The following is a 24045-nucleotide window of genomic DNA, read 5'->3' as shown; positions in this document are numbered from 1 at the left end:
ATGCAGCCCCTTCAGCAACTTTCAGGGGTGCTGTTCCAGATGTGGTGGGGTGGCAAAACCCAGCTTTGCACTTGGCCTGAATCTCCTGCCCTTTTCTTCCTTTTAAAAAACTCATTTCCCTCCCCCCCCCTTCTTACTGACTTGCTGTGCACACTGCAAAATGCAATGCTGATAAGCATCAGAAACCCACCATCTTAAATACATATAAACTAGCCAATGCAAATGGCTATGGAAATTTGGGCCATGGGTTTGTGCCTCAAGTTCTTTAAGTACCCAACAGCACCCTTGGCAATTTTGCTGATGTTCCTCTCTTTACAACAGGGAGGGGGTGGTGTGCTCCTCCAGATGTTGCTGGACTACAACTCCCAGACCATTGGCTGTGCCAGCTGGAATTGATGGGATTTGGAGTACATCAACATCTGGGGGGCGCTAGGTTCCTCACCACTGCTTTAGAATCTCCATCCTTCTATTGTTCCAATCCTGGACAACTTCCTGAGGATGTATCTGCATTTTTGTCCCAATTCCAATAGATAGCCCATGAAAAAAAATGGAGGCACCACCTAGGCTCCAAGGGTGTGATTTGTATGTCCCTTATGTTTCAAGACAGACACACACACGGAAGCTGTTAGGTCAACCACCAGCAAAGCAACAATGATGAAAGATAATGTATGCACACTGCTTGTGGTTTCTGTTAAGTCTCACCTTCCTATGGAGTGTCTGAGAGTGAATGATCTGTCTCTGAGAAGCAAGGTAATGTGATTTGTGAACAGGACTATGCATGCTGTGCCAAGACAGTATCATGCAAGGCAAGGAAATAAATTATACTTGGGCACCCAAATCTTGCTTTTCATTAAAAAAAAAAAAGCAAGTTTCTTGTCTTTTTGATCTGCAACAGTATATGTGTGCAAGGCCAGAGGGAGGATGAGTCAAATTTCTAGTGGTCAAGAGGTGGGGATTCTGTACCCTGCACTGCTTCCCTGCACCGCCTCGCATGACTGCTAGGAACAGAGCAAATTATGCAAAAAATAAATATGCAAATATATTGACTTGCATATGTTAATGTAAAACACACACTCTGCTCATCACCCAAACCCAGTTTCCTCCTCCACGTGATTTCTATTGGGCTGTACCAAAAGGTCTACATGTTATTACGCATTCAGATTAGGGGAAGTAAGAATTTCTTCAGCTTCTGCCTGAATTAACCTGTTCTGGAATTACCCTGTTCTCCTCCTGCTCCAAATCAGCTTCCCGGGCAAAATTAATGGGGCCACACTTTAGAAGTCCCCCAGCAAAGTTCCCACAGTGAGATGTGCAGAAGAGATGTATCTGATCCTCCCTAGCTAATGGGAAGAAGCAGTCTCTAATGCTTGTTTTCAGCAGATGTCTTGAATCCAAAACAAATGCAATTCTGTACATATCCTTGACACTCCTCCCCATGCTTTCCTTACCATTCCAGTTACCTTATTTCTGCCTATCAGTAAGCTATAAATAAGACCCCTGTGCTGTGATCACAGCAAAACCTCCCTGTACGCCTCTTAATCCTTAGTCTTCTTCTAGGGCATAATCTTGCTTCCCTAATTGGTAATCTGACCCCTTAGCTCTCCCCAGCTCTTTAACAGATAAAATGCTCAATTTCCTAAAAGCCAAATTTCACAAGTACCTCCTATGTGTAGATATATTGTCAATATTGCCTTTCACTCCTCTACTCCCTCTCCTGCCCCCAAAATAGATGGCTATTGAGCTGGGAGAATTGAAGGCCTCCCTGGTGTACTTTGAGGAAGAGGAAAGGAGGAGAAGGCAGCAGCAGTTACACTGTCATTACAAGTGGTGCAGAAAGAGATGAGGGAGGGGCAGAAGGGCAAACGGTGGCTTAAATTCTGCCACCCCAAGACAGTTCTCTTAAACTGGACTCAGGGATGTGACTCAGGCAGGCAGGGGGTTGCCAGTGAGCAACTATTAGCTGAGATGTGATGCAAGTGAAGGGGCTGCTCTCTGGACGGTCACTATGCATCCCAAAATTATTTCCTCCAAAGGCTATGGAACTTCACCCAAAGTTCCCATGTGGGCACTTCCATACCGAAACCAGCAACCGTGGGGGGGGGGGGAGCACAGAGGCTGCTGAGGCTTTCAGGCATCGCCATGGTAACACATCTGCATCATCCTCTGAAAGGGCTGCTTGCCATTTCTTGCGGAAAGGGGCCCTTTGGAGCTTTCTCAGAGACCCTCCGTCCTGCCTTCAGTGGCAGGGGAGCAGTTCTGCTTGAAGAGACTTCTCCTACAATGGGGACAACCCAAGGTTATTGGCTAGAACAGGGAAGGGTAGGGTAAGCCAGATGTCACATGGGAGGTGGAAGGGAAGAAAGGAGAGCGAGGAAGGCCTCCATTTGCCCATGTGCTGAAGGTGCAGGATGCTTGTCAGGCCCCACCCTGTTGCCCTTAGTAACTGCTGCCAGGAAGCAGAGTTAAGGGTTGGTTGGCCGAAACCATAGCACCTTTGACCCACCTGGATGGCCAGTCAGATTTTTTGACTTAATGCTCCCACTTGTGTCTCCCAGCAAGAAAATGCCCTTACATGAAGCAGAGCCCCTGCCCAACACATTTCCCCTTATCTGCACAATGGTGACCTTGCGCTGCATTTGCGCACGCTTGCAACGTTGTTTGTGCAGCCCCAGTTCCTGCTTCAACTCAGGGCAGCTGCAAGGTGGGCAAAGGCCTGGTCGCTATCTAACAGCACACTACCAAGACACAGCGCTGGATTGAACAGGTCTGTACACACAGATTTTCAAAAACAAAAACAAACAAACCACCCACCCAAAACAGAAGACAGTGGTTAGGGCATCTTGAGGCTGACTCCAGGCACTGCCAGAGCCAAGCTGTATGCTTCTCATAACACCCAGCAACACAGTTGCTGGACTGCTCAGAAAAAAAGCACTATATAGGCATATATACAGCCTGATTTACTAGCCTGCTTTTCTGCTGTGGTTAACACAACTGCATATTACACATACACACAGAGAATCACTATGTGTTTGTGTTGGGGTGGGTGGAATTGTGACGTGTGGGTAGGGAAAAACACAGAAGGAGGGGGTTTGCTACTGCAAGAGGTGCTGGGGGGATGATCTCCAAGGATCTGAGCAGCCGAATGAAGAATCAGGAAGCAGAGACAGGACACCCTGACAATCCATCATCATGCCCACACTATATCAACACAACCACGTACACGGAAAGACGCCGCTTTAGCGAGCCCTCTTTCCACCCCACTCCACCCCGCTACATGGACGGGGTAGATCACGGACTCTGCTGCTTGGGCCAAGGGCAAGTCGGCTCGCTGCATTTCAGAAGAGCGAAGCTCAGTCATATACAGACCCATTTATGCGCTCGCTCGCGTACACAAACACCCAGCGCCCATCCTCAGCCCGGCGCGCCTCGCGCGGGGCCCCGGCGCCGCACCTGCCCCCTCCGCCTGCCCCCCTTGCCGGGCTCACCTCGGCTCAGGTAGCACGATCTTCTTGCTGGCCCGGGCTGCCGGAGTGGATTTACTTTTCTCCATAGCCATCAAGTAGCTCACATCGGCGAGCACAGCCTCCAAGTCGGCCATCTTGCCAGGAAATATTTCTTCTGCTTTCCTTTTTCACAATCAATTCTCTTATTATTCCAGCGGCCTCTGCGGCTCCCTCGCCGCCGCCTCCTCCCGGTCGGGGTGTGTGTGTGTGTGCGTGTGTGTGGCCGCCTGTGCTAGGGGGAGGGGAGGGAGAGCGAGGGGGGGAGGCGAAGAGAGGGGATCTGGCCCCCCAACCCCTCTTACAAACAGACCCACATGATGCCCGTGCAGAGAAGCGGCGGCCCTTCCTTAGTTCATGGGCTGCGTCTTGGCCCCGCTGCCCTCCGCTCCTGGCTTGCCTTCCTCCTCCAGGGCTGGCGGGCTCTCTCGGTGTGTGTCCTGAGTGTGTGTGTGTGTCTTGTGTGTGTCTTGTGTGTTGCGCGCGCGCGTGCAGGGAGGGCTGCCGCGGCCGCTGCTGTTGCTCCCGCTGCCTGTCAACGCGGAGCGGCGGCGGCGGCGGCGCAGGGGTGGGGGGTGGCGGCGGCGGCGGCTTGCTGCCTTTATCTGTCAGCGCTTTTCCTCTGCTTGCGATCCAAGGCGGAGAAGCAGCGTCGCGCAAGTGCCCGAGGCAAGCGCAGCAGAGGAGCTCTCGAGCTCCACGCGCTGATTCAATGCGGGGCGCTTAAGGCGGGAGCCGAGCGGATCCGAAACTCGCACACGCTCTCCTCCTCCTCCTTCTTCCTCCTCCTGCTGCTGTTGCCGCCCGTAGGTGGTTTTGTTTCTCCGCAGGGGGAAAGGACCTCCGGGGCCCGCCGCGCAGCTTCTGGCTTCCCCTCTCCGCTCGCTCCAGGGCCAGCTTAAAGCAACAGCCGCCCCTCGAGGGAAGCCTGCTTTGTACATAGACACACACAGAGAGAAGAAAGTTAGTCGCCCGAGGCCGCCCTCTGGAGGCCCAGGGGAGATTTGCAGCTTGCTTGGCGCAGGCCGGGTGTCTTTCAGACCCTTTCGATTCAAGCGCGGCCCCAGGCAATACGCTGCGGCGGGCGCTCAAATCGAGGAGCGCTCGGAGGCCTAACGGGCCATGATTTCACCCGGCCGTTGCCTTAGCACGTCCGGTAGCATCCCGCATAAAATATTGGCCACAGCTATAATTCCTTGCAACCCGTTTCGCATAATTTTGACATCCACGTTTGGCCTCTGGTCTCTCAAGGACACCCTGAAGGTCTGCACGACAAAGGAGCAGTGTGACCCCTTGAAGGCTAACGAAGAAATTAGTACAGTATTTAAGGCGCTACAAGACTCCTGATTGCTTTTGCTGCAAGAGACTGACGTGGCTACCCTTCTGAAAATATTCAGGATTAAAATTCAGGAGCAGACATTCTCAAGACCAAAAGACTGACCTTTGCTTTTCTGACGGGTACAAATTTGGGAGATAAAGACCTACAATAAGTAAGTTCTTGTGTGCGCACTGTAGGCTAGAGAGAAGAGTACACATTAAAAATACAATATGTAGTTAATCCCAGCCAGAAGGCTAAGGAATGGTCAGAGTTCTACTCTCTTAAAATTTCCACAAGAAGAGTTTTCTTTAGTTTTCTTCATGCTGGCAAACTGGTATGGTCCTAGGTAGGTTGAGTTGGACTAGTTCATTTTCTCCTGTGTGTTAAGTTTCAGGTGTGAGTAGAAGCACCAGATTCTGTGACCGTATAGATTTTTGCCTTGACCTGCGGCAAAGATTTTCCATGCCCGACGTGTGCCCAAATTGTGTCCTTTCAGATGGTGCTGAAGTTCAGCTCCCACCATCCCTGATCAATGGCCATGCTGGCTGAAACTGATGGGACTTAGGAGTTCAGCATCTAGAAGGCCACTGGTTCCCTTCTAGGTGGCTGCTGCTTTACTTGAACACTTAAGAAGCTTTCCTTAAGATTCAACCAAGGCCTACATCCTTTCGTTGAGCCTTGCTTTGACACCTGTCTGGAAGGTAGATACAGTAGAACAAATTACACAAAACATTCTCCTGCCAAATGTTTATTTAAAAACCTCCCGGGTGAAAAATCAAGCTGTTCTTATTCTATTAGTATTGCTATCTCTATTGGGAAGTTAGGTTGACTTTATTCAAAATATGTGGTTTCAGTTTGCCTGACGTGACTAGGGGTTGAATAATACGTGAGGTTCATCACCATGACTGCAAAAGCAAGCAACAGACTTGACTGTTGGGTGGAAATGGGCTGTCATACACTTACACAAGAGAATGTTCATACCCTTAAATGCAGTTATTTCCCATGGAGTTAATTCACCTGGTCAGTAGCCAGTCAAATGTACAGAAATCAGTTGATGGAGATGCCTGAGTAAACCAGGCCTACCTTGTCCTGCCTCCCTCTCCCTGCACACCTATTATAGGGTTTTCTCACAGCCATTAAATCCTGCTGTTAGGCAGACATCTCCAGAAAGTGGTTCATCCAGTTCTTCTATATGAACTGTTTTCCTTGTTGTGATTAATACCGTTTCCACATTGAAGTGCCGTTTATTAGTTTGAGGCACACAGGTTGCAATGTTATTTCCTTAAACAACCCTACCTCTCTAGCTACCTTTTTGTTTTCAGCTTTGCATAGCTGAGTGCCTACAAGGAGAGAGACAAGGCACATGTCTAGTCAACTGAAACATGTGCCCTTCTTATTAATGCACTCACTCTGAAGGGGAAGCTACGGTGGCAAAGCAGCATTACTAAATAAAACAGCAGAGACATTTAGCAGAAATAGTGTGTAGGTGGTAAAATGGAGTCACTGCTATAGATTTCCACAGGTGCTCAGTGAAACCTTGATAAGTGTGAACACGGATTGACCAGGAATAAATGCTGGGGTATATATGGAGCCATTCTCCTGGAATGCCAGTTTCCAGACACTTCTTCCCATACAGCATCTGGGTTCTTCTAATTCCTTATTTCCTGTTTCTTGGGGGTCATCCATAGTTATTTCTGCAGGGAGTTCCAGATACTGTACAGCGTTTCCAGCAACTCTATAGTTTGCAGTGATTCCTTGCGATTAATGACGTTTCAACTCTCATGAGAACCAGTTTGATTGGGAAACCCAATCTGTGGTGGATCCCTGCCTCCTGCAGCTTTCTTGTAAAAAGGTTTTAGACAGTGATACTTTCTAAGCTTTTGGGGGACTGGATCTTATAGCGCCATGATAGGCCATCTGTAATGGGATATGTCTTGAGTGTCCCTTAGCTTCTTCCATATTATTTTGTTATGGTGTCTGCCAAAACACAATACCACATTCTGGGGAAAGGAACCCTTCTTGGGCTTGGGCAAAGTAAACATATTCTCATGCTCCACATTTTCCTGAAAGCCACATAAATATAAGATTCACACGTCTCTCCTGATTTTTCGGCCTCCTCTCCCTTTTCTTTTTGTAATCTGCTTGCAATCAACAAATTTGCTTTGCATGCATCTGCCCTATTTCTTTTGCAGTCTCAGTCAAAGTGTTCAGATGCACATTAATCTCTGTCAGCTGTCCCTTCCATTGGAGTCATTAATTGCTTTCATGTTTCTTTTACTATTTCCCTTATGAAGAACAACCAAGCTGCACATTCACTGCAAGTTGTAGTCTCTTTCCTTCTACCTCTGAGCTACAGCAGCTTGAGCAGGCAACTTATTGGACTTGGCCTTAGACAAAGACTCCGTGTTCAGCCTGTCTTTCTTCTGCAGGTGGAAAAAATAGGAGAAATCCACCCGTTTTTTACAAGTTTGGTTTACTGTCACTCCTTTATTTCAGAGACACATGCCCTGGGGAGATTAATTCCCTGAAGCTCCTGAATGATGGAAATGGTTCCAGGCACTGGAGCTCTGGAGTCAAACAGCCATTTTCTGCCTTGCTAAGCCATGTCCACTTCTGAAAGCTGACGATCTAGTTTTAAATGGTACCTAGTAATATCAGCATTTTTTTTAGAACCCATAAATCTTGTCCTTTTGTTTTAGCCTTCAGGATGATATCCAATGAAGTTGTAGTGTAGATACTTGTCCATTGATTTCAGTGAATGTCTATTCAGAGTATAACTTTAGTCAACTAGCACCCTCAACATTTAAGTGGTGAGTTCAATAATGAAAATGCATTTTATGTTTATTCTGGAATAAATGTAGGTCCTGTTCTTTCTTGAATAAACCTTATCTCAGTTAAAAACGTTTCCAATGTTTCTCTGGGGATTCAGAAGTTGCAGCCAAGGCCCTCCTTCTGTAACTGGGTAATATTTGAACATGCAAATAGGGAAGTTCTTGCATTAACTGCAAGAATGGCAGTTCACCTTCTGTCAGTGCTGCTGAAGTGAACTAAAAATGTATGTCACGAACAGAAATTGCCTTCTGCAGAAAGGCCTTTGTTATCTTGCACTACAAAAGAATAGCAGAAATAATACATTTCTGAGTGCAACTGTTATGTTCCTGAAATATTTGATAAAATAGTTGCAGAAAGGCCTTTGTTTTCTTGTACTACAAAATAATAGCAGAAATAATACATTTCTGAGTGCAACTGTTATGTTCCTGAAATATTTGATAAAATAGTAAGAACCACAATGAATAAAGTGCCAGTATGAAAATGGGCTAGCTTATTCTTGTTTTTGTATAGTAAATCATCACTAAGTGTTAGGGGTTGGCAGAACAAGACCAGGGACTCAGCTATATAGCTGCAAATAAAATGTTTTAAGTGTGTTGTAAAGTACAATATACAAATGTCACAATAGATGGCGATGATGAGCTATGACAAATTTGATATATTTTTCCAAAACGTTTTTTAAAAAAACAAAACATTTTCACAGCATTTTTTATGTGTGTGTATATTCCACCCAGGACTTGGGTCCAAGGCACTGTTGTAATACTCTCCAAAGAACAACTCTAGAGAAAAGTTGCTAGTTATTCAAGATTGCCTTGAACAACAATTTTCTTTTCAGCTATGATGTGCAAAAATAAGCAGAATATGAAACACTAGGATCTACATCAGTGATGACCAAACTTGGCCCTCCAGCTGTTTTGGGAATACAGTTCCCATCATCCCTGACCACTGGTCCTGTTAGCTAGGGATGATGGGAGTTGTAGTCCCAAAACAGCTGGAGCGCCAAGTTTGGCCATCACTGATCTACATAGTATCTCTGGCTTCTCTTTTATCTTTTTCTACCAAGGAGCACTGTTATTAGTCCATAGGGAGAAACAAAGAAATTAGCGGCCCATTCAGTAATGTCACTCACTCATGGCTTCCTGCAAAGAACCTTAGGATCTGTAGTTTGTTTAGGGTGCTGAGAGTTGTTAAGAGACCCGCTCTCCGAGAGAAACAATTCTCTGCACCCGTAACTAACTACAGTTCCCAGGATTCTTTGCAGAAAGCCATGACTGTTATAGTGGTATAAAGGTAAAGGTAAAGGTACCCCTGCCCGTACGGGCCAGTCGTGTCCGACTCTAGGGTTGTGCGCCCATCTCACTTAAGAGGCCAGGGGCCAGCGCTGTCCGAAGACACTTCCGGGTCACGTGGCCAGCGTGACAAGCTGCATCTGGCGAGCCAGCGCAGCACACGGAAACGCCGTTTACCTTCCCGCTAGTAAGCAGTCCCTATTTATCTACTTGCACCCGGGGGTGCTTTCGAACTGCTAGGTTGGCAGGCGCTGGGACTGAGCAGCGGGAGCGCACCCCGCCGCAGGGATTCGAACCGCCGACCTGACGATCGGCAAGTCCTAGGCACTGAGGCTTTACCCACAGCGCCACCCGCGTCCCTTATAGTGGTATAAGAGCGCTTTAAATGTATAGTGTGCATGTAACCTAAGACAAACTATTTATCCTCACCTGTAGGTTTACACTGGAGCGTGTGCCTTTGAAAAGTCAGCAAGGTCCTCATTGCCCATTCTCCATGGTGCCATAGAATATAGTGGATGTCTTCTATTGCATAATTCTGTACACTTATGGAGCTAATGGTACAGGTTTTGTACATCTGCTTCTGAAGTTTTGAACTGGCTGAACTGCTAGGCTCCAATCTTAACTTCACATGCATGCAACTGGTGTGTTTTTTTAAACATCTATTTCTCCCTCCTTTTGGAATAAATTGTTTTTTGGAAAGCCATCATCATCATCATCATCATCATCACCATCATCATTATAGCTTCTGCACGCAAATAACTCCCATACCATCACCTGTGAGGTTAATGATTGAGAGTAATTTTTCTTTGCACAAGTATTTATTGTTTGTTATGCTCTACCTCTGTCTCATTAAGCATACAATCTTCTCATTTTTTTTAACCAGAGGGCCTAGTAACAAGGCTTTCCTCTCACTGAGGTCTATAAATGTGTCTTTGTTCCTAGCATTCTGCACTCAAGCATAAAAAGACCCTCTCATCACAAGGCTCAAAAAACCACCAGTCTTTTAACTTTTGTACTGAACCTTAGAGTTGCTGGATCTTCTTCCAAATTGTGCTCCCCCCCCCTTTCTCTCTGCTGCTCCCCTCAAAGGTTGCCTCCCTCTCAGTGTCATTGGCTGATCTGCTCTGATGTCACAATGGCTCTGTATTAACAAGAGTCATGGCCCCTTTAGCTACTAATCAACTTAGGTGCTGTGCTGCTGCAAAGCTCAATTCTAGCTAAGAAGATCCCTAGAGACATTAGCATCTGAATTCTAATATCTACAAAAAAATAATATGCATATTGGAAGTAAATACCATAAGAGCTATTTTTTAAATCCCTTTTCATTTTTCCTGTACTGTATAACAATATAAAAATTACAATCTATAGAAGCCCTGTTTGTTTGGTGTTACTATATTCATCAAAAGAATGTGAAGAGTGATGCATTGCTCCATCTCAACCAATCAAGTCTCTCCAGGAAGGTTCAATCAAGTGATGCATTGCTACATCTCAACCAATCAAGTCTCTCCAGAATCTGGTGTTGCAGTCCCAGTTTTTGGCCATAAAATGAGGGTTTATTAATCCGGGATCCATGAATGGGCTTCAGAGGATCCATAAACTGGGCACACACATACACACAAGATTTTTCCAATGCATACATAAATTGTATGCAAAACTTTGTGTGTGTTTATGTGCACAGCTTTCTTCAGATTCTTGAAGGGGTCTGTGATCCCAAAAAAGGTAAAGAACCTCTACCACAGAATGAACCCATAACTCTGTCCTATGAAATCATCTTTCCTGTTTGTTTGTCTCATCATTGCCTGTACTTTGAATGGAATGAGATTCAAACCCAATGTACACCTGCATACAAAGATCTCTACTTAAAACAGCTGCAGAAGCTTCCTGGAGCAAGGCTGGGTGATTCTTTGTGATTTTAAGTCACTATTTTTCCTTTAAAGAGCAGTTTTTAAAATCCTTATAGTAAGGGAGAAACACTTGTGAATATAATCAGATGAGGTCATTTTGTATTCAGGAAAGGTGATACAAACCGTCAGCACCTTGTTTTGTCCAAGAATAATATAAAATGCTTTGAAAGCTCAAAATATATTAAAAAATTAAGAAATTGTCCAGTAGCACCTCAGAGACCAACTAAGTTTGTTCTTGGTATAAGCTTTCGTGTGCATGCACACTTCTTCAGATACCGTGCATACCAAGAACAAACTTAGTTGGTCTCTAAGGTACTACTGAACAATTTCTTTATTTTTTTAAATATATATTTCGACTGCGTTAGACCAACACCTACCTGAATCTAGCTTTGAAAGCTGCAGTTCAGGCTGTGTCCTTAAAGTCATCTTAAAGATTTCTGAACTGTTTTCTAACTCCCCAACCACAAGATACACATTGCAAGAGGATTTCATTTTAAAACACTGTTCAGTTTCAAAGCCAAAAGAGTATTCTCAGATGCCTTAAAAGAGTAAAACAGCAATTCTGTGCACCCATTTACATGAGATACAGTGGGATTTGTTATTGTTGTTGTTGTTGTTGTTGTTTAGTCGTTTAGTTGTGTCCAACTCTTCGTGACCCTATGGACCAGAGCAGACCAGAACAGAACAGTGGGATTTACTTTCAAGTAAACATGCGTAGGATTTCACAGTACAGTCATGAATGGCATCATTACTTCTGGTAAGCTAGACCTTACCCTTTCAGCAGATGCAAGCCTGTTTGCTGGCTTATAAAAACTCCTGCACTAATAAATTAACCTGAAAGGTACCACAGGACTCCACTGTGACCTACTGCTTCACATCTTCCAAGTGCATGTATTTCCCCTGCTTTTGTTTATATCAATAATACTGAAAATAAATAAAACAGAGGCCTATGTCTGAGCCATTCAGACTTTGGGATCAGAGCAGCACACACATTTGGGAGACTTAGCGTGGATAATTCCAGGGTACGTTTCCAAGGAGGATTCTGTGAGGCATTTACATTCCAGTCCTTGGAATTATTTCTCTCCCCTACCTTTCCTCTTGCAGCTCTGTTTTTCATCAGCAGGCCACTACACAGTATAGTAAATGTCTGTTGCTCCAGCAGGAAAACCTAAAAATAACATTGCTTCAAAGAACATTTTATCTGAATACAACAAGAAAAATTTAATGAAGTTTAGAGTTGCCATATATCTGGATTTTCCTGAAGATATACGAAATACTGCAGTCGGCAGCAGAGTCGAGGTGGAAATTGGGTAAATGTCCAGGAAAATCCGGATGTTTGGTGGCAGCCCAAAAAGCTCAACAACTTTGGCCAAACAGCAACAAAAGCTCAACAACTTTTCTGTCCGGATTTTCACTGTTTGAAATATGGCAGTCCTAATGTAGTTAGGCTTCTGATCCTACACCCATATATGCACAGACTAAGCGACAGAAAGGGGCCACAAAGTTAACAAAGTCTACCCACTCCTACTCCAGAGCAGAATTCACTATAATTCAGAATTGTTCACACCAGCTCATTCACCTAGGGCCAGGAAGAGGAAGAGCAATTACTGTTTATCATCCTTGCCCAAGTGAGACCAGCACCGCCATACAACAGAAACCGCTCTCCACCCTGGGGCAGGAGACCAATTTTTCCTGCGGAGGAGAAGCCGGCAAAATGCCATATATGTGGCCAGGAAATAATATGTTTAAAGTGATGTAAGTACTGTAGGGCTCCAGGGGAAGCCAACACACATTTCCTTATTAGGCCCTGCATAACTAGGACAGTGGTTTTCAAACTTTCTGCCTTGACTTTCCATATCAAAAGACTACTGTAGAATTCAGCCAGGCCATCATGGAAACCCTGTGTGTTGTAGAGGATATTATAGGGTGCGCGCATACATATGCTGAGCACTAGCGGGACACTTTTGGTTCAGACGATACCACTCCTCCCAAATTTAGCTTTGGGGTAGGGAAGTTGGAAGCGATGGGAAAGCTGCATTTCGGAAGATAGGAATCTGCTTTCTACCAAGTCAGACTCTCCAGCCACCTAGCACAATCCACTACACTGATTAAGCACTAGCTCTTTGCAAGAGGCTCTTCCCCCATCACCCATTGCCTGATATTTTCAGGACAGCTGCAAGGAACCTTTGGTCCTCCAGATGTTGCTGCACTACAAATCCCATCAGCCCCAGCAAGCTGGACAATGGCCAGGGTTGCTGGGCATTGTAGTTCAGCAGCATCTGGAGGGCCAAGGGTTCCCCATGCCTGCTTTTGGAGAAGGTCCAAGAACTGAACCTGGGACTCTTGCCTGCACGGCATGTGCTGTATCACCTACCGAACTCTATGGCCTTTTCACTTTCAGTTAAATTTGTCTGTTGGTATTGATCTCATGGAGGAAGCTTCTGAACAGTTTCTTGAGAAGTCTTGCTAGAAAATCTCTGAACCAGAGGTTATGAACTAACCAAATGACAGTGGAAGGCAGGGAGTTGAATTTCTGTCTTGCTGTATGTATCTCCTTACTGTATATTTAAAGTATCCTGAACTGTAAAGGAATATTACCTGCTAGACAGAAATAGAAGGGATCTGAGTAGGGGAGAGGCCCTATACTGTAATCATGTAGCAACTTCCCCTCAATTCAGGTCTACACTGTTAAACCTTACTGTGAGATACAAATTACTTTGGGTCTTCAGAGTTGTAGAGGCAAATTTCATTACGAGCAACAGATAAAATCTGACAAATCTTTGAAGCATTTTACATACTATTGACAAAAGAAGAAACAAGTCTGAAGCAAAGGTGATGTAGATAAGGTGCTATTTTTTTAAAAAAATGAAATAACAATTGTTTTGGTTTTGAACACTGTTCCTTGGCAAGGAAATGACTGGGCAACTTTTTAAGCTGCAACCTCTCTTGGGTTCAGTTCTTTGGCCCTGCAGACAACGTGTGCACTGTTACTTCAATTCAGCTGTGTGGGGCAGAAGATAAGCTTGACTGAGAAATCAGTGGAAGATAGAACTAGGATCTTTATGACAACTTGATTGGGTTATTTCTGAAGCTGCCATTCTGACTTTTTCTAGAAAATGGCCAGCCGCCCTTCTCTGGATCAAAAACCCATCTCCCCAGTCACACAGCTGCTTGTTGAACACCAGGTACCTCTTTGAGAGAAGATAGCTTAAAGCCTTCAGTCCCCTGCATGCTTGAGGATGTTTGCATGGATAGATGGCTTGACACACTCCACTCAGCTTTTATTAATGGGATCACTATGACCTTACTTGGCAAGGAAAACATTTGGTGACTGTAGCTTCCACTTTTGAAAAGCAGCATTGTGGATTAAAAAAAAACCCCTCTGGAACCTCCTAGAATAGCTATTCAAGATCACTTGAATTAGGTGGTTTATTATTACATTGTAACACCACATAGGAGGGCTAGGAATGGAGAAAACACAGAATAGAGATCTTTTGAAACAGCTTATTAAAAATTAGAACCAAGCTGGTTCAGGATTTCAGGCTTAGTTCCAATAAAGACTATTGGGTTCAGGTTGGAAAATTGCTGCTTGGCTTCAGTTTAACTTGTGAGTCATCAACATAATACGAATGCCCAAGATTTTGTGACCATTTCCATATGTTAAGTTGGAAGTCAACAACAGAGTAAAACAGCAAAATTCAATCCCGTCTCTGACACTCAAGTCAAAATGTGCAAGTCAAAATCCAGATTGGTCAGCCAAATTCCACAAATTAGTCACAAGCAGAAGTGTTTTGCAGATTATTGGATGAAGCCCACTAGTAATAACTCATATTTAATTTCTTAAAACACAAAATAGCAGTCAATATCAGGAGCTGTAAGTTTGGCTCATGCCATCCATGGTGAGTCAGGTATATGACTGGTTTTCAAGCCTTTTATCAGACTCTCAATGTGTGTGTTTCTGCGCATGCACATAACAGATTAATCTTTACCAACGAAGTGCCATTCAAAACCTGCAGTGTAACTACAGATGAATTAAACGACGGGAACAAAGTAATAATGGAAGACTTTGGTGTTTAGGTTCTAATGTGGCCCGTGACTCTACTATACGTAGGCCAGGGGCCTTCTTGTGACATCACAGCAGCTAAGCCAATGGCAGGAAGAGGGGCTGCCCTGTCTTCAGAGCACCTCTGTTAAAGTCATCAACAGGTGGGGCAAGCAGAAGTCAAGGCAAAGTTGTAGGAGGTTAAGGGATGAGGAAAGCCACCACGACAGTAAGGAAAATGAAACAACCTTTACAGCTCACTGAACAGAACAGTCCTTTAGGACAGTGGGCTCTAGGTCAGGAATCAGAGACTGCATTTTATAAGGAGGGCCATGGGATTGTGACCAAGTCCCAGTGAGGCCCTTCTTAAATTCTCTTGCCCTGGATGCTTTTATAGATGCGGTATCATTTTAAATCATCCCTCTGTATCTAGGTAGAAAACACACTCCTCTCTCTCTCTCTCTCTCTCTCTCTCTCTCTCTCTCTCTCTCTCTCTCTCTCTCTCTCTCTCTCTCTAAATGGCAGCTAGGATATTCAGGCCTCCAGTGCACATTAGAACTTTAGTCTGGTTAGATATATGAGCTTAGATCAGGGGTCAGCAAACTTTTTCATCAGGGGGCTGGCCCACTGTCCCTCAGACCTTGTGGGGACGGATGGACTATATTTTGAAAAATATAAATACCCTGCAAGCCAGTCCTGCAGCTGCCTCCAGACCTGGAGGAACGTACTCTGCACGTGCTCAGGAGTGCGTTTCGATGCCCCCCGCTCACTGGCGTTGTTGACGAGCAGCAGCCTCTCCACAGCCTTTCCCTGCAGAGCACCCAGGTGGTGTGCACCATGTGCTGCGGCTGATTGTTTGAGGCCAGATTGGCAGGCAAGCCGCGCATGCAGCTCACCCTCCAGCTGTTCCAGCGCGGCCGCTGAGTGCGCCACCAGCAGGTGTGCTGAGCCGAGTGCCAGGCGTGGGGCCAACAGGCATGCCAAGCTCTGGCTGAAGCCCACGACGTGCCCGTCATGATGCCCATGGCTCTCCGTCCATGGCTGAGCCGGGTTTACCTCAGCATGTGGGTGGCGAGGCTTCGGATTGGCTGCAGGAGCTTCCTGCAGCCAATCTGAAGCCGTGCCAGCGTCGCGGAAGTCAGTCCCAGTGCGGTGAGGCGTCTGCAGCTTCTTTTCAAGGAGATGCCGTGCTGTGCTGGTTTAGCTCAGCACAGGGCCTGACTGAGCGGGCGGCAGGTTCCGTGGGCTGGATTTATGAGCCTGGTGGGCCGTATCCGGGCCCCGGACCGTAGTTTGCCGACCCCGGCTTAGACCAACAGAAAACAGCCTTTGCTGAAGGGTTTCCAAATTCTCCCAAGGGGCTTTCTCTGCTTTGTAACAATTAGAGAAGTAATATTGGGTTAAACCTCATCTGAAAAATGTTTTTGCAGAAATGGGGACTCAAAGCTGACAACCTTATGTAAAAGTAAGAGACAATACTAATACTACAAACATACTCTGGAAAGCCCATTTCAAAATCTGGCCCCCTTTTTCCACTATTTAATTTCCCCCACCACAATTTAATTTTCCCCATCCCACAGATTTCAAGCTTTCTCATGTTATGTACAGTATGTTATATCACAGGGCATTTGTAAATGTAAAATTATGCAACAATCCCCTCTCTGCCTGTAAAGCCTTGTACCAACTCACTCTACAGTTTGAGCAACTAAAATATTCTCTTAGCTACCTACAACAAGGTTCAAGTTTGAGTAGTAAATCTATGTGGATAGAAATCTAACAGATGGTGTATGTCTATACTATCTAGTAACTTAGATCCCAAGCTATTTGCCATGCACACACAAGGTAAGTCCCATTAAATTTGCTCCCAGGTAGAAAGGATTGTAGACTTAATTATTTTCCCTCACTGGCTTGATTCAGGCATCTTAGGATACTTTGGTGGAAGAACAAAACAAAGCTAACAAATGACTAGTAAGTAAATACATAAATAAGGTAATAAAGTAAATAGAGCAAATTAACATTGTTTTAATATAGAACCTCAATACCATTCTACACCTGACCCCGGTAAGATGTTCCTGGTGTGCTCACACAGGGTGGCCAACTTTTGATATCATGGCTTTACTAATTAGGCCAGGAAAATACTGGCCAACTGGTACCAATAACTACATGGTGAACAGCATGAATATTTGAAGGGGAGATGCACATTTGCAAATAAATATGTAGAGACATATGGCCAAGCACAGCCCCCTGGTATATGGATTTATTTTTCATCCTCCAGTGACCTGGTTGTGCCAGCGTCTGCAGGGTTGTTCACCTCTTGCACTGAATGTGCTTACATGTTGTCTATACATGTGTAGAATTGCTTGTATGAAAGACTGTACTCATGTTGGTTTTTAAAATACATTGCTATTTTGCAGATACACCAAAACATATCCATGAGCGAGGGTGCAGGAGCCTTCTGTATTTTACATCAGGATGCTTCAAAATTCAAAATCTAGAACCTTGTGGGCATTTAAGTGTGAATCTTATGATCTGATCTTTCCTGAAAGACTCCCTCAGAGAACACTCAACTTCTTCCAGACCAAGCACACAGATTAAGAGGTACACAGTACATATCCTTCTCTTGTGATACGGAGACCCCAAACATCAATTAATCTAAATCAAAAATATTTTGCCCACCTCATGGTTTGTGGATATACACAAAGAAATTGTCTGCAGAGTATCAGAACATCCAAAAGCTGCTGTTGGCTCAAGTAGCAATTTTCTGGTTTTAATCAATCCATGATGAGGAAGAGGGTGGTATGGATTTAGGAAATTGGACTCTAGGGAGATGTTTAAAGGCCCCAAATATGGAGATTATAAATTAAGCTCAGCAGATGGTACTTTTCCTCCAAGAGGGAGGAAGCAATTTGTAGCCACAAACATTGCCCAAATTTGAGGCTTCAAGTTAAACGGTGGCAACATACACCAATGCTTGCTTTTGAAGGGTGGTGGTTGGGGTGGGGGGAGCTGGGACAATAGAAAGCACAGCTTCAATGCTGCCAAAGAGAGAGAAATTAATATTTTCACAAACAGAAATATAAAGATTTTTAAAAAACCAAAGGAAATTAATTTGCTATTAATCTCGACTATTTGTGCTCTATTATCTGACAATTGTGCAACCAATGAGAGACAGTGTTTTCAAAGTAGCAAAGATGCTGGTGCATATAAAATATTGCCTTATATGGAGTCGGAAAACTGGTCAATTTAGGCCAGAGCTGGTGGTGGATCTGCTAGGCCACACACAGATGTCTTACTTCTAGAGATCCTTTTAATTGGGAGATGCCAGGGATTAAACCTGCTCAAGACAGTCCAAATGCATCACTGCATGACAGCTGCAGTCTTTGAGGTTTGCTTCCACCTTCTAACATTTCATTCGGTTTCAGTTATAAAGGATATACCATCAGCATTAGCTTTTGACAGAATGCACACAAAGTATACCTCATTTCCTAAGAGAAGCTTGCAAACCAACCTGCAGAAGACACTTCGTTAATTCCATTTCTTACAAAGACTCTTTTGATGGCTTTCATATACATATGCTAAGGAAGTGACATGTTTAGCACTCTTTTACGGATCTGAGAGTATGAGCTCACATGGTCTTTGCTTTCCTTATAGGCCAGCATATTTCATGCTGCATTTTCTCAGTCACTTGTTAAGTCAGGGCATCTTCAATAAGTGCCCCAAAGGCTATTCAGTAAAGGGCTCCAACGAGTTGGCCTTGCTATTATGAACTTTTTGTCTTCATGAACTAGATTTACCTGATTTGTTTTCAGCTAGCAGCTGTCATATACAGTGGTGCCTCGCAAGACGAAAAGAATCCGTTCCGCGATTCTCTTCGTCTAGCGGTTTTTTCATCTTGCGAAGCAACCCTATTAGCGGCTTAGCGCTATTAGCGGTTTAGCGGCTATTAAAGGCTTAGCGGCTAAAAGGCTATTAGCGGCTTAGAAAAAGGGGGGGGGGAGCGGAAAAAACCCCCGCAAGACTTGCAAGACGTTTTCATCTTGCGAAGCAAGCCCATAGGGAAAATCGTCTTGCGAAGCAACTCAAAAATGGAAAACCCTTTCGTCTAGCGGGTTTTCCGTCTTGCGAGGCATTCATCTTGCGGGGCACCACTGTACTTCTGCTAGATTAGCACTTGCTCCTATCAGAAGCCAATACATAGAATGAAAACTTCTGTTTTTATTTGACAGCTTTATCCTGTATCCTCAACACTACAGTGTTCCCAGGGCAGCTTATATAGAGATCTTTCCCCTACCCCCCAGGTATCTACAGTACTCATTTCCCCGAGTCTTTTCCGATTTTTCCAACATGTTTTGAAAATTGAGTCCAGCAATTTTGGCCACAGTGCCCTGAAGTTACATTTATATCAACAGGTTGTAGCATGTGAGCCAGAAGGGACTGGATAAATAGTTCAGATATTATCATAGAATCTTGGAGTTGGAAGGGATCCAAGGGCCATCTAGTCTAACCCTCTGCAATGCAGGAATCTCAGCTATAGCATCCATGACAGATAGCCATCCAACCTGTTTAAAAACCTCCAAGGAAGGAGAGTCCACCACCTCTCATTGTGGATATTTATATAGTTTGAAGAGTACCAATATATTTAGTAATATTAAGAAAGTATAAGGCCAGATATAGATGCTATAGCCTGTTAAAAATAAATGTCTGATTTATTTATTTTTAAAAAATTTGGATAGTCCCTCACAACAGCCCTGAGATCTACAGGTACAGGGTGGTCTACAAATAGAATTAATTAACAAGAACAGCCAACTTAAATGCCCTTGATACACCTGTACCTTGCACACAAAACAGATAAGAAATTTATGTTACTTTTACATTAAATTATGATAAAAACATACTCTCGTTTAGGAAAGGATTTCATTGTATCTCAGGTAGGAGCAATGCAAGAAGCCAGCAAACTTAAAAAGCTGACAGGGAAAGGGATTGGAGAAAATAAAGTACTAATTGGGCATGAGAGGAAAATGTAACAAATTGTGAATGCAAAAGAATGCCAGAAGATTGGGATGAATATCAGTGTTTGGGAGGTGGCTGTGCCTTACAGATTTGCTTAGCCAGACGTACCCAATGTGCTAGGTAAAGAGTGCAAAACTAATAGCAAAACATGATTCCTGGAAGATGGCGTTGGGAGTTTGAATCATGCGGCTATTGCAATGGAATTCTATCTCCATGTTATTTTCTGCTCTACAAGGAAATAAAGTTTCACGCCTTGGTTATCTCATAAACTTATCTTGAAACTCAATTACCATCTTGAAGTGCAACAATAGCACTATCTTTTACAAATTACCAATGAGCTTACAGCCCAAAATGTCATTACAATGTTCCATCTAAGACCAAGCAAGCTTAAGGGGCTTCAACTATAGTAACGGGTCCTTTGACCTAGAATTGTGTGGTGGTCCTGGAAGCACTCCTCTATTTGATATAAGCAGGGCTGCTTATATGGTGCAATACTCTTGGCGTGCAGAAAATGGTACACAATGCAGAATTTAGCATCATTTTTAAAGAAAACTTCCTAGTCCTCGTGACTTTTAAGATATGCTTGAAAATGTAGGGGTAATGCTTGCTAAAATCTTAAAGCAGTATTTCCAAGGGTTGAGAATAGGGCTTCAAGTACCCAGTTTAGTTCAATGTCCACCTCCCATGTCTAGCTAAGTTGGCATAATTATATCTTTTTTTAAAACCCACAAAGCTATGCAAAATGAACAAGGTTGTGTACCTGATGCAAGTTAAGAGAATTCAGTTTTTCTGGACACAGAATTGGATTGCCTGAGTACAAAATTTTAATAGCATGGGATACACAAGTCCCTATATATAGGGAGGATAAATTACCCACTGGGTTCTCTCATTCAGACTGGAGTTGCCCTTGGATTTGAGCTCACATTGCAATCAATATGCAGACCCGCATGTTTTTTCTTGAAATTTTTATTCCAAAATCCACCCCATGAAACAAGGTCTCCCTTCAGAGGCTGGTATCTTGTCTTCCCCCTTTCACTTGTCTCTCATTCCTGTGGTAATATGTTTGAGGAAAGATTCTCTAAAACCAATATTGGCAAATGATTAGAAAATGAAAAAATCCCAACTAGCTCCCCTCCCTTTAGCCCCAAATATCCCCCAACCCTAAACATGTCAACCGAGAGAGCGCAAGACTTGGTTTCTTTTACCCTTAATGTTTACATTTAATTTTAAAGCACAACATTGGAGATTGACTCTAAGTTAGCAACAAAAAATATATATTTACAATTTCTTCAAAAAAACAAAAACAAAAACAAAAACAAAAGAACAACCAAACCCTTTTAGACAATAGTGACTTTCTTTAGGGAGATTTATTTAGGGAGCATGTTTTTGTTTTAAATCACTAAGTGATTTCATATATAATTTCTCTTTCCTTTATGTCATCACTTGCCCTCTGAGGTGGGGGCCAGTTTAGGCATTGAAGTATCACAATTTGCTTTGAAGTTTAAGCCACAGTCATTTGAGGGCCACATTTGAGAAGGCTGTAGGACAGCGAAGCCAATACCCCACCCGATCAGTCTGCTACTTGTTTTATCCCTCTTGCCGCAGGACGAGATTCTTCCCAGACTAATGCTCCTGACATGCCAACTTGCTGCATTTCAGCACTTCTCCGGCTGACCAATGCATATGGAGAGTTGTGAAGGTGCTCCCACTTTGGAAAAACAAAACAAAACACAAAATATCCAGAGCCTAGAGATCTCCGTGGGAGTTATCTGGGCTGATGCACTTGAACCTCCTATTTATGGCTATTCTCACCTTCCTCTTTTGAAAGAAAACAAAAGCAAGAGATTGATTCTACAATATTTTTTTTTCCACAGGAGCCAACACAACAAGGCAGAAGGTTTCCACTTCTAGAAGAAGATCAGTGGGCGTTTTCTGTAGAAAAATTCAATTTGCAGCAAAGCTCCTGTGTACTGAGGCACTCTGGAACTCATCACACTAGCATTGTCCTCTCGGCAAAGAAGCCTGCTCCTCATGTGGAAGTGAGGGGGAACCTCTGGGATTCAGTAGATCTAGATATTTATCCCCCACCCCCATCAGTGCAGGGGAAGCTGCTCTTCCCTGAGGCTCAGGTGCCGCAGCATTCAATGCAATCGGGCTGGGCAATTGAGAGAGCTATGGGGTGGATTCCTCCCCCTCCCTTATTGCTTCAGAAGCAGCGAGGGTGGATTGGGCTTTCCTCCAGATTCCTCCTTTCCCTTGCTGCGCAGACACTGGAGAGCTCTTTTTTGCCATGCGAGGCTCAGAGGGGGAGGCGGGGTGAAGGGCAGTCTAATTTGTGCTATCGCTATGGGGAAGAGAGCAGAGTGCAAAGTGTGCATTCAAACCCTGACAAGCTCAGACAGCTGGAAGGAGTGTCCAGTCACTCGGGCAGGGGGAAATAAAATAGGGTTCCAAAATATTACCTTTCTTTCTAAAGTGCAAAAAGCTCTCTGCTGCCCAAGAGAGAAGTTCTTTGGACCGGCCATTCATTGCAAAGAAAGAGAGGCAGCTAATGGGGCATTGACCCGTCTCCCAGCTCAAGAGCCAACAGCTATGCACCTCAAGATGGAGGCATTTCTTCGTCGGCCAGCATCTCCCAAGAATGCTCATTTCCACAGACTATGGGACAGAGACCACTTCCGCTGGTGTAAGAAATCCCACTAGGTGCCTCCCAAGCCTCCAAGCTCTGTTGCAGCTTTCCCTCTACAAACACCGCCATCTTTTCAGAGGAGGAGCATGCTCGCTTAACTCCCCTTCTTGGGAAAGTTGGCGGCAAGAACATGGTTCCCTCCGTATGAACACTTAGCCACCCCCGCTCTAGTCTCATGTTGGAAGGTGCCTGCAGGCTGACCTGAGGGCACATGGAGAGTCCCTTACCAGACAAGAGGCACTGCTGCTGTAGACATTACACTACTGCTCTGCGTAATCAGCCCAGAGCAGTTGCTGCCCGTTCAGCTGCTGAAGGGCAAGGAAAGAAAGCTTAGCAGAGTGTGGAAGGGCAGGAGAAGTGACTCCCAAGCCCAATAACATATTAAGAAATTGCATACCAAGACAGCAGGGAAACAGGGTGCAAAAGTGCACCTGTTCTACACCATCCAGGTCTGATCCTCCCCCCACAATCTGATGGGTAAGTATAGTTGTTTTTTGTGGGATATAATGGTAGAGGGGGAAGGGTTGAGAAGAAAGGAAAGGGGCACGTCCCCCTTGAAAATGCTGCTACAAAACATCAAGTTAGAGCATGTAGCTGATGAGCAAGCACCCCACAAGAGCACCCGTCCAGCAATCTCGCCACTTCCTCAAATGCCTGGTGAGATTTTCTGGTCTGCAGAAGTCCCAAGGAGAGGAGGGACATTACAGTCACAGTCAGACAGGCATCTTCCCTGCCTGTGGGTGTGGGGGAAACGGGGGAGGGGAGGAAAGGGTCTGCTCTCCAAGAGGGGTTTGTCTGGGATCTTTCCTTCTCTTCAGTCTGTGTGTGGCAAATCTCTAGCTGATTTTCTGGATCAGCTTTTCATCAGACAGGCAATAGAGGCTGTTGATTGACAGGTCTGAGATGAAGTGCTCACAGGCCTTGCGGGTGATCTGCTTGCAACCACGCAGGTCTATCAGGGTGACGTTAGAGATGCGCCGCAGGTACAGCAGGGACTGGTCTGTGAGCTTATTGCAGCCTGTGGAGAAGATGACAAGTGCCATTATTTGCATAATGCCTAGCGCCACAAAGGTGTTCAGAGAACAAATGCACTGGTATAAATACTCAGAAAATACGAAGTGTCCAGACTCTTACATTACACAAATGATTCTTCTGGTTTGCAAGTGTGATTCTTCTATTCAAACTCTTAAGAGCACTTGCTTGTTTGAATACCAACACACCTCAACCTGATAAGCCTCGCAACTTTTGACAGCTTAATATGAACAAGTCTGACTTTTGTATTGACAAGACACACATAGGCAGCCACTCTTTGTGAATCAGGTAACAGTGAACCATTAGACCCTTAGTAGCAGCTTCTTATGCTAGAGGGAGACAGAAAAGCTGGAACATGATTATTTCCCTTAAGGCTCCTTTTCCATCTGGCATGATCTGTTAGCCTGTATTGCATATTGAGGTGGTATGTGT

The 24045-nt window shown here is 44.6% G+C and overlaps 2 protein-coding genes and 1 long non-coding RNA gene across 8 annotated transcripts in view; 1 reads left to right on the top strand and 2 right to left on the bottom strand.

Moving 5' to 3' along the window:
• Positions 1–3964, bottom strand: part of GRK2 (G protein-coupled receptor kinase 2) — a 38502-nt gene extending 34538 nt beyond the window's left edge. The window contains exon 1 of one of the 3 annotated variants that reach the window (XM_028739464.2): positions 3486–3964. In XM_028739464.2, the coding sequence (XP_028595297.1) occupies positions 3486–3598 (113 nt within the window). In that variant the 5' untranslated portion in view covers positions 3599–3964. The remainder of the gene's footprint in view (positions 1–3485) is intronic. The other 2 variants (XM_028739474.2, XM_028739480.2) reach the window with 2 other exon arrangements.
• Positions 3965–4615: 651 nt separating this feature from the next.
• On the top strand, positions 4616–23739 carry LOC144328729 (uncharacterized). The gene is made up of 3 exons (XR_013394018.1): positions 4616–4990; positions 17297–17480; positions 21767–23739. It is a non-coding gene; the product is annotated as an uncharacterized LOC144328729 (long non-coding RNA).
• KDM2A (lysine demethylase 2A) overlaps positions 20694–24045 on the bottom strand; it is a 59508-nt gene continuing 56156 nt past the window's right edge. For all 4 annotated transcript variants that reach the window (XM_077933292.1, XM_077933290.1, XM_077933296.1 and 1 more), the window contains exon 23: positions 20694–23599. In XM_077933292.1, the coding sequence (XP_077789418.1) occupies positions 23418–23599 (182 nt within the window). In that variant the 3' untranslated portion in view covers positions 20694–23417. The remainder of the gene's footprint in view (positions 23600–24045) is intronic.

The sequence above is a fragment of the Podarcis muralis genome, chromosome 1, assembly GCF_964188315.1.
Source record: "Podarcis muralis chromosome 1, rPodMur119.hap1.1, whole genome shotgun sequence".
NCBI lineage: Eukaryota > Metazoa > Chordata > Lepidosauria > Squamata > Lacertidae > Podarcis > Podarcis muralis.
The sequence above is the reverse complement of the archived record's forward strand: the minus strand, read 5'-3'. Positions and strand labels throughout refer to the sequence as shown.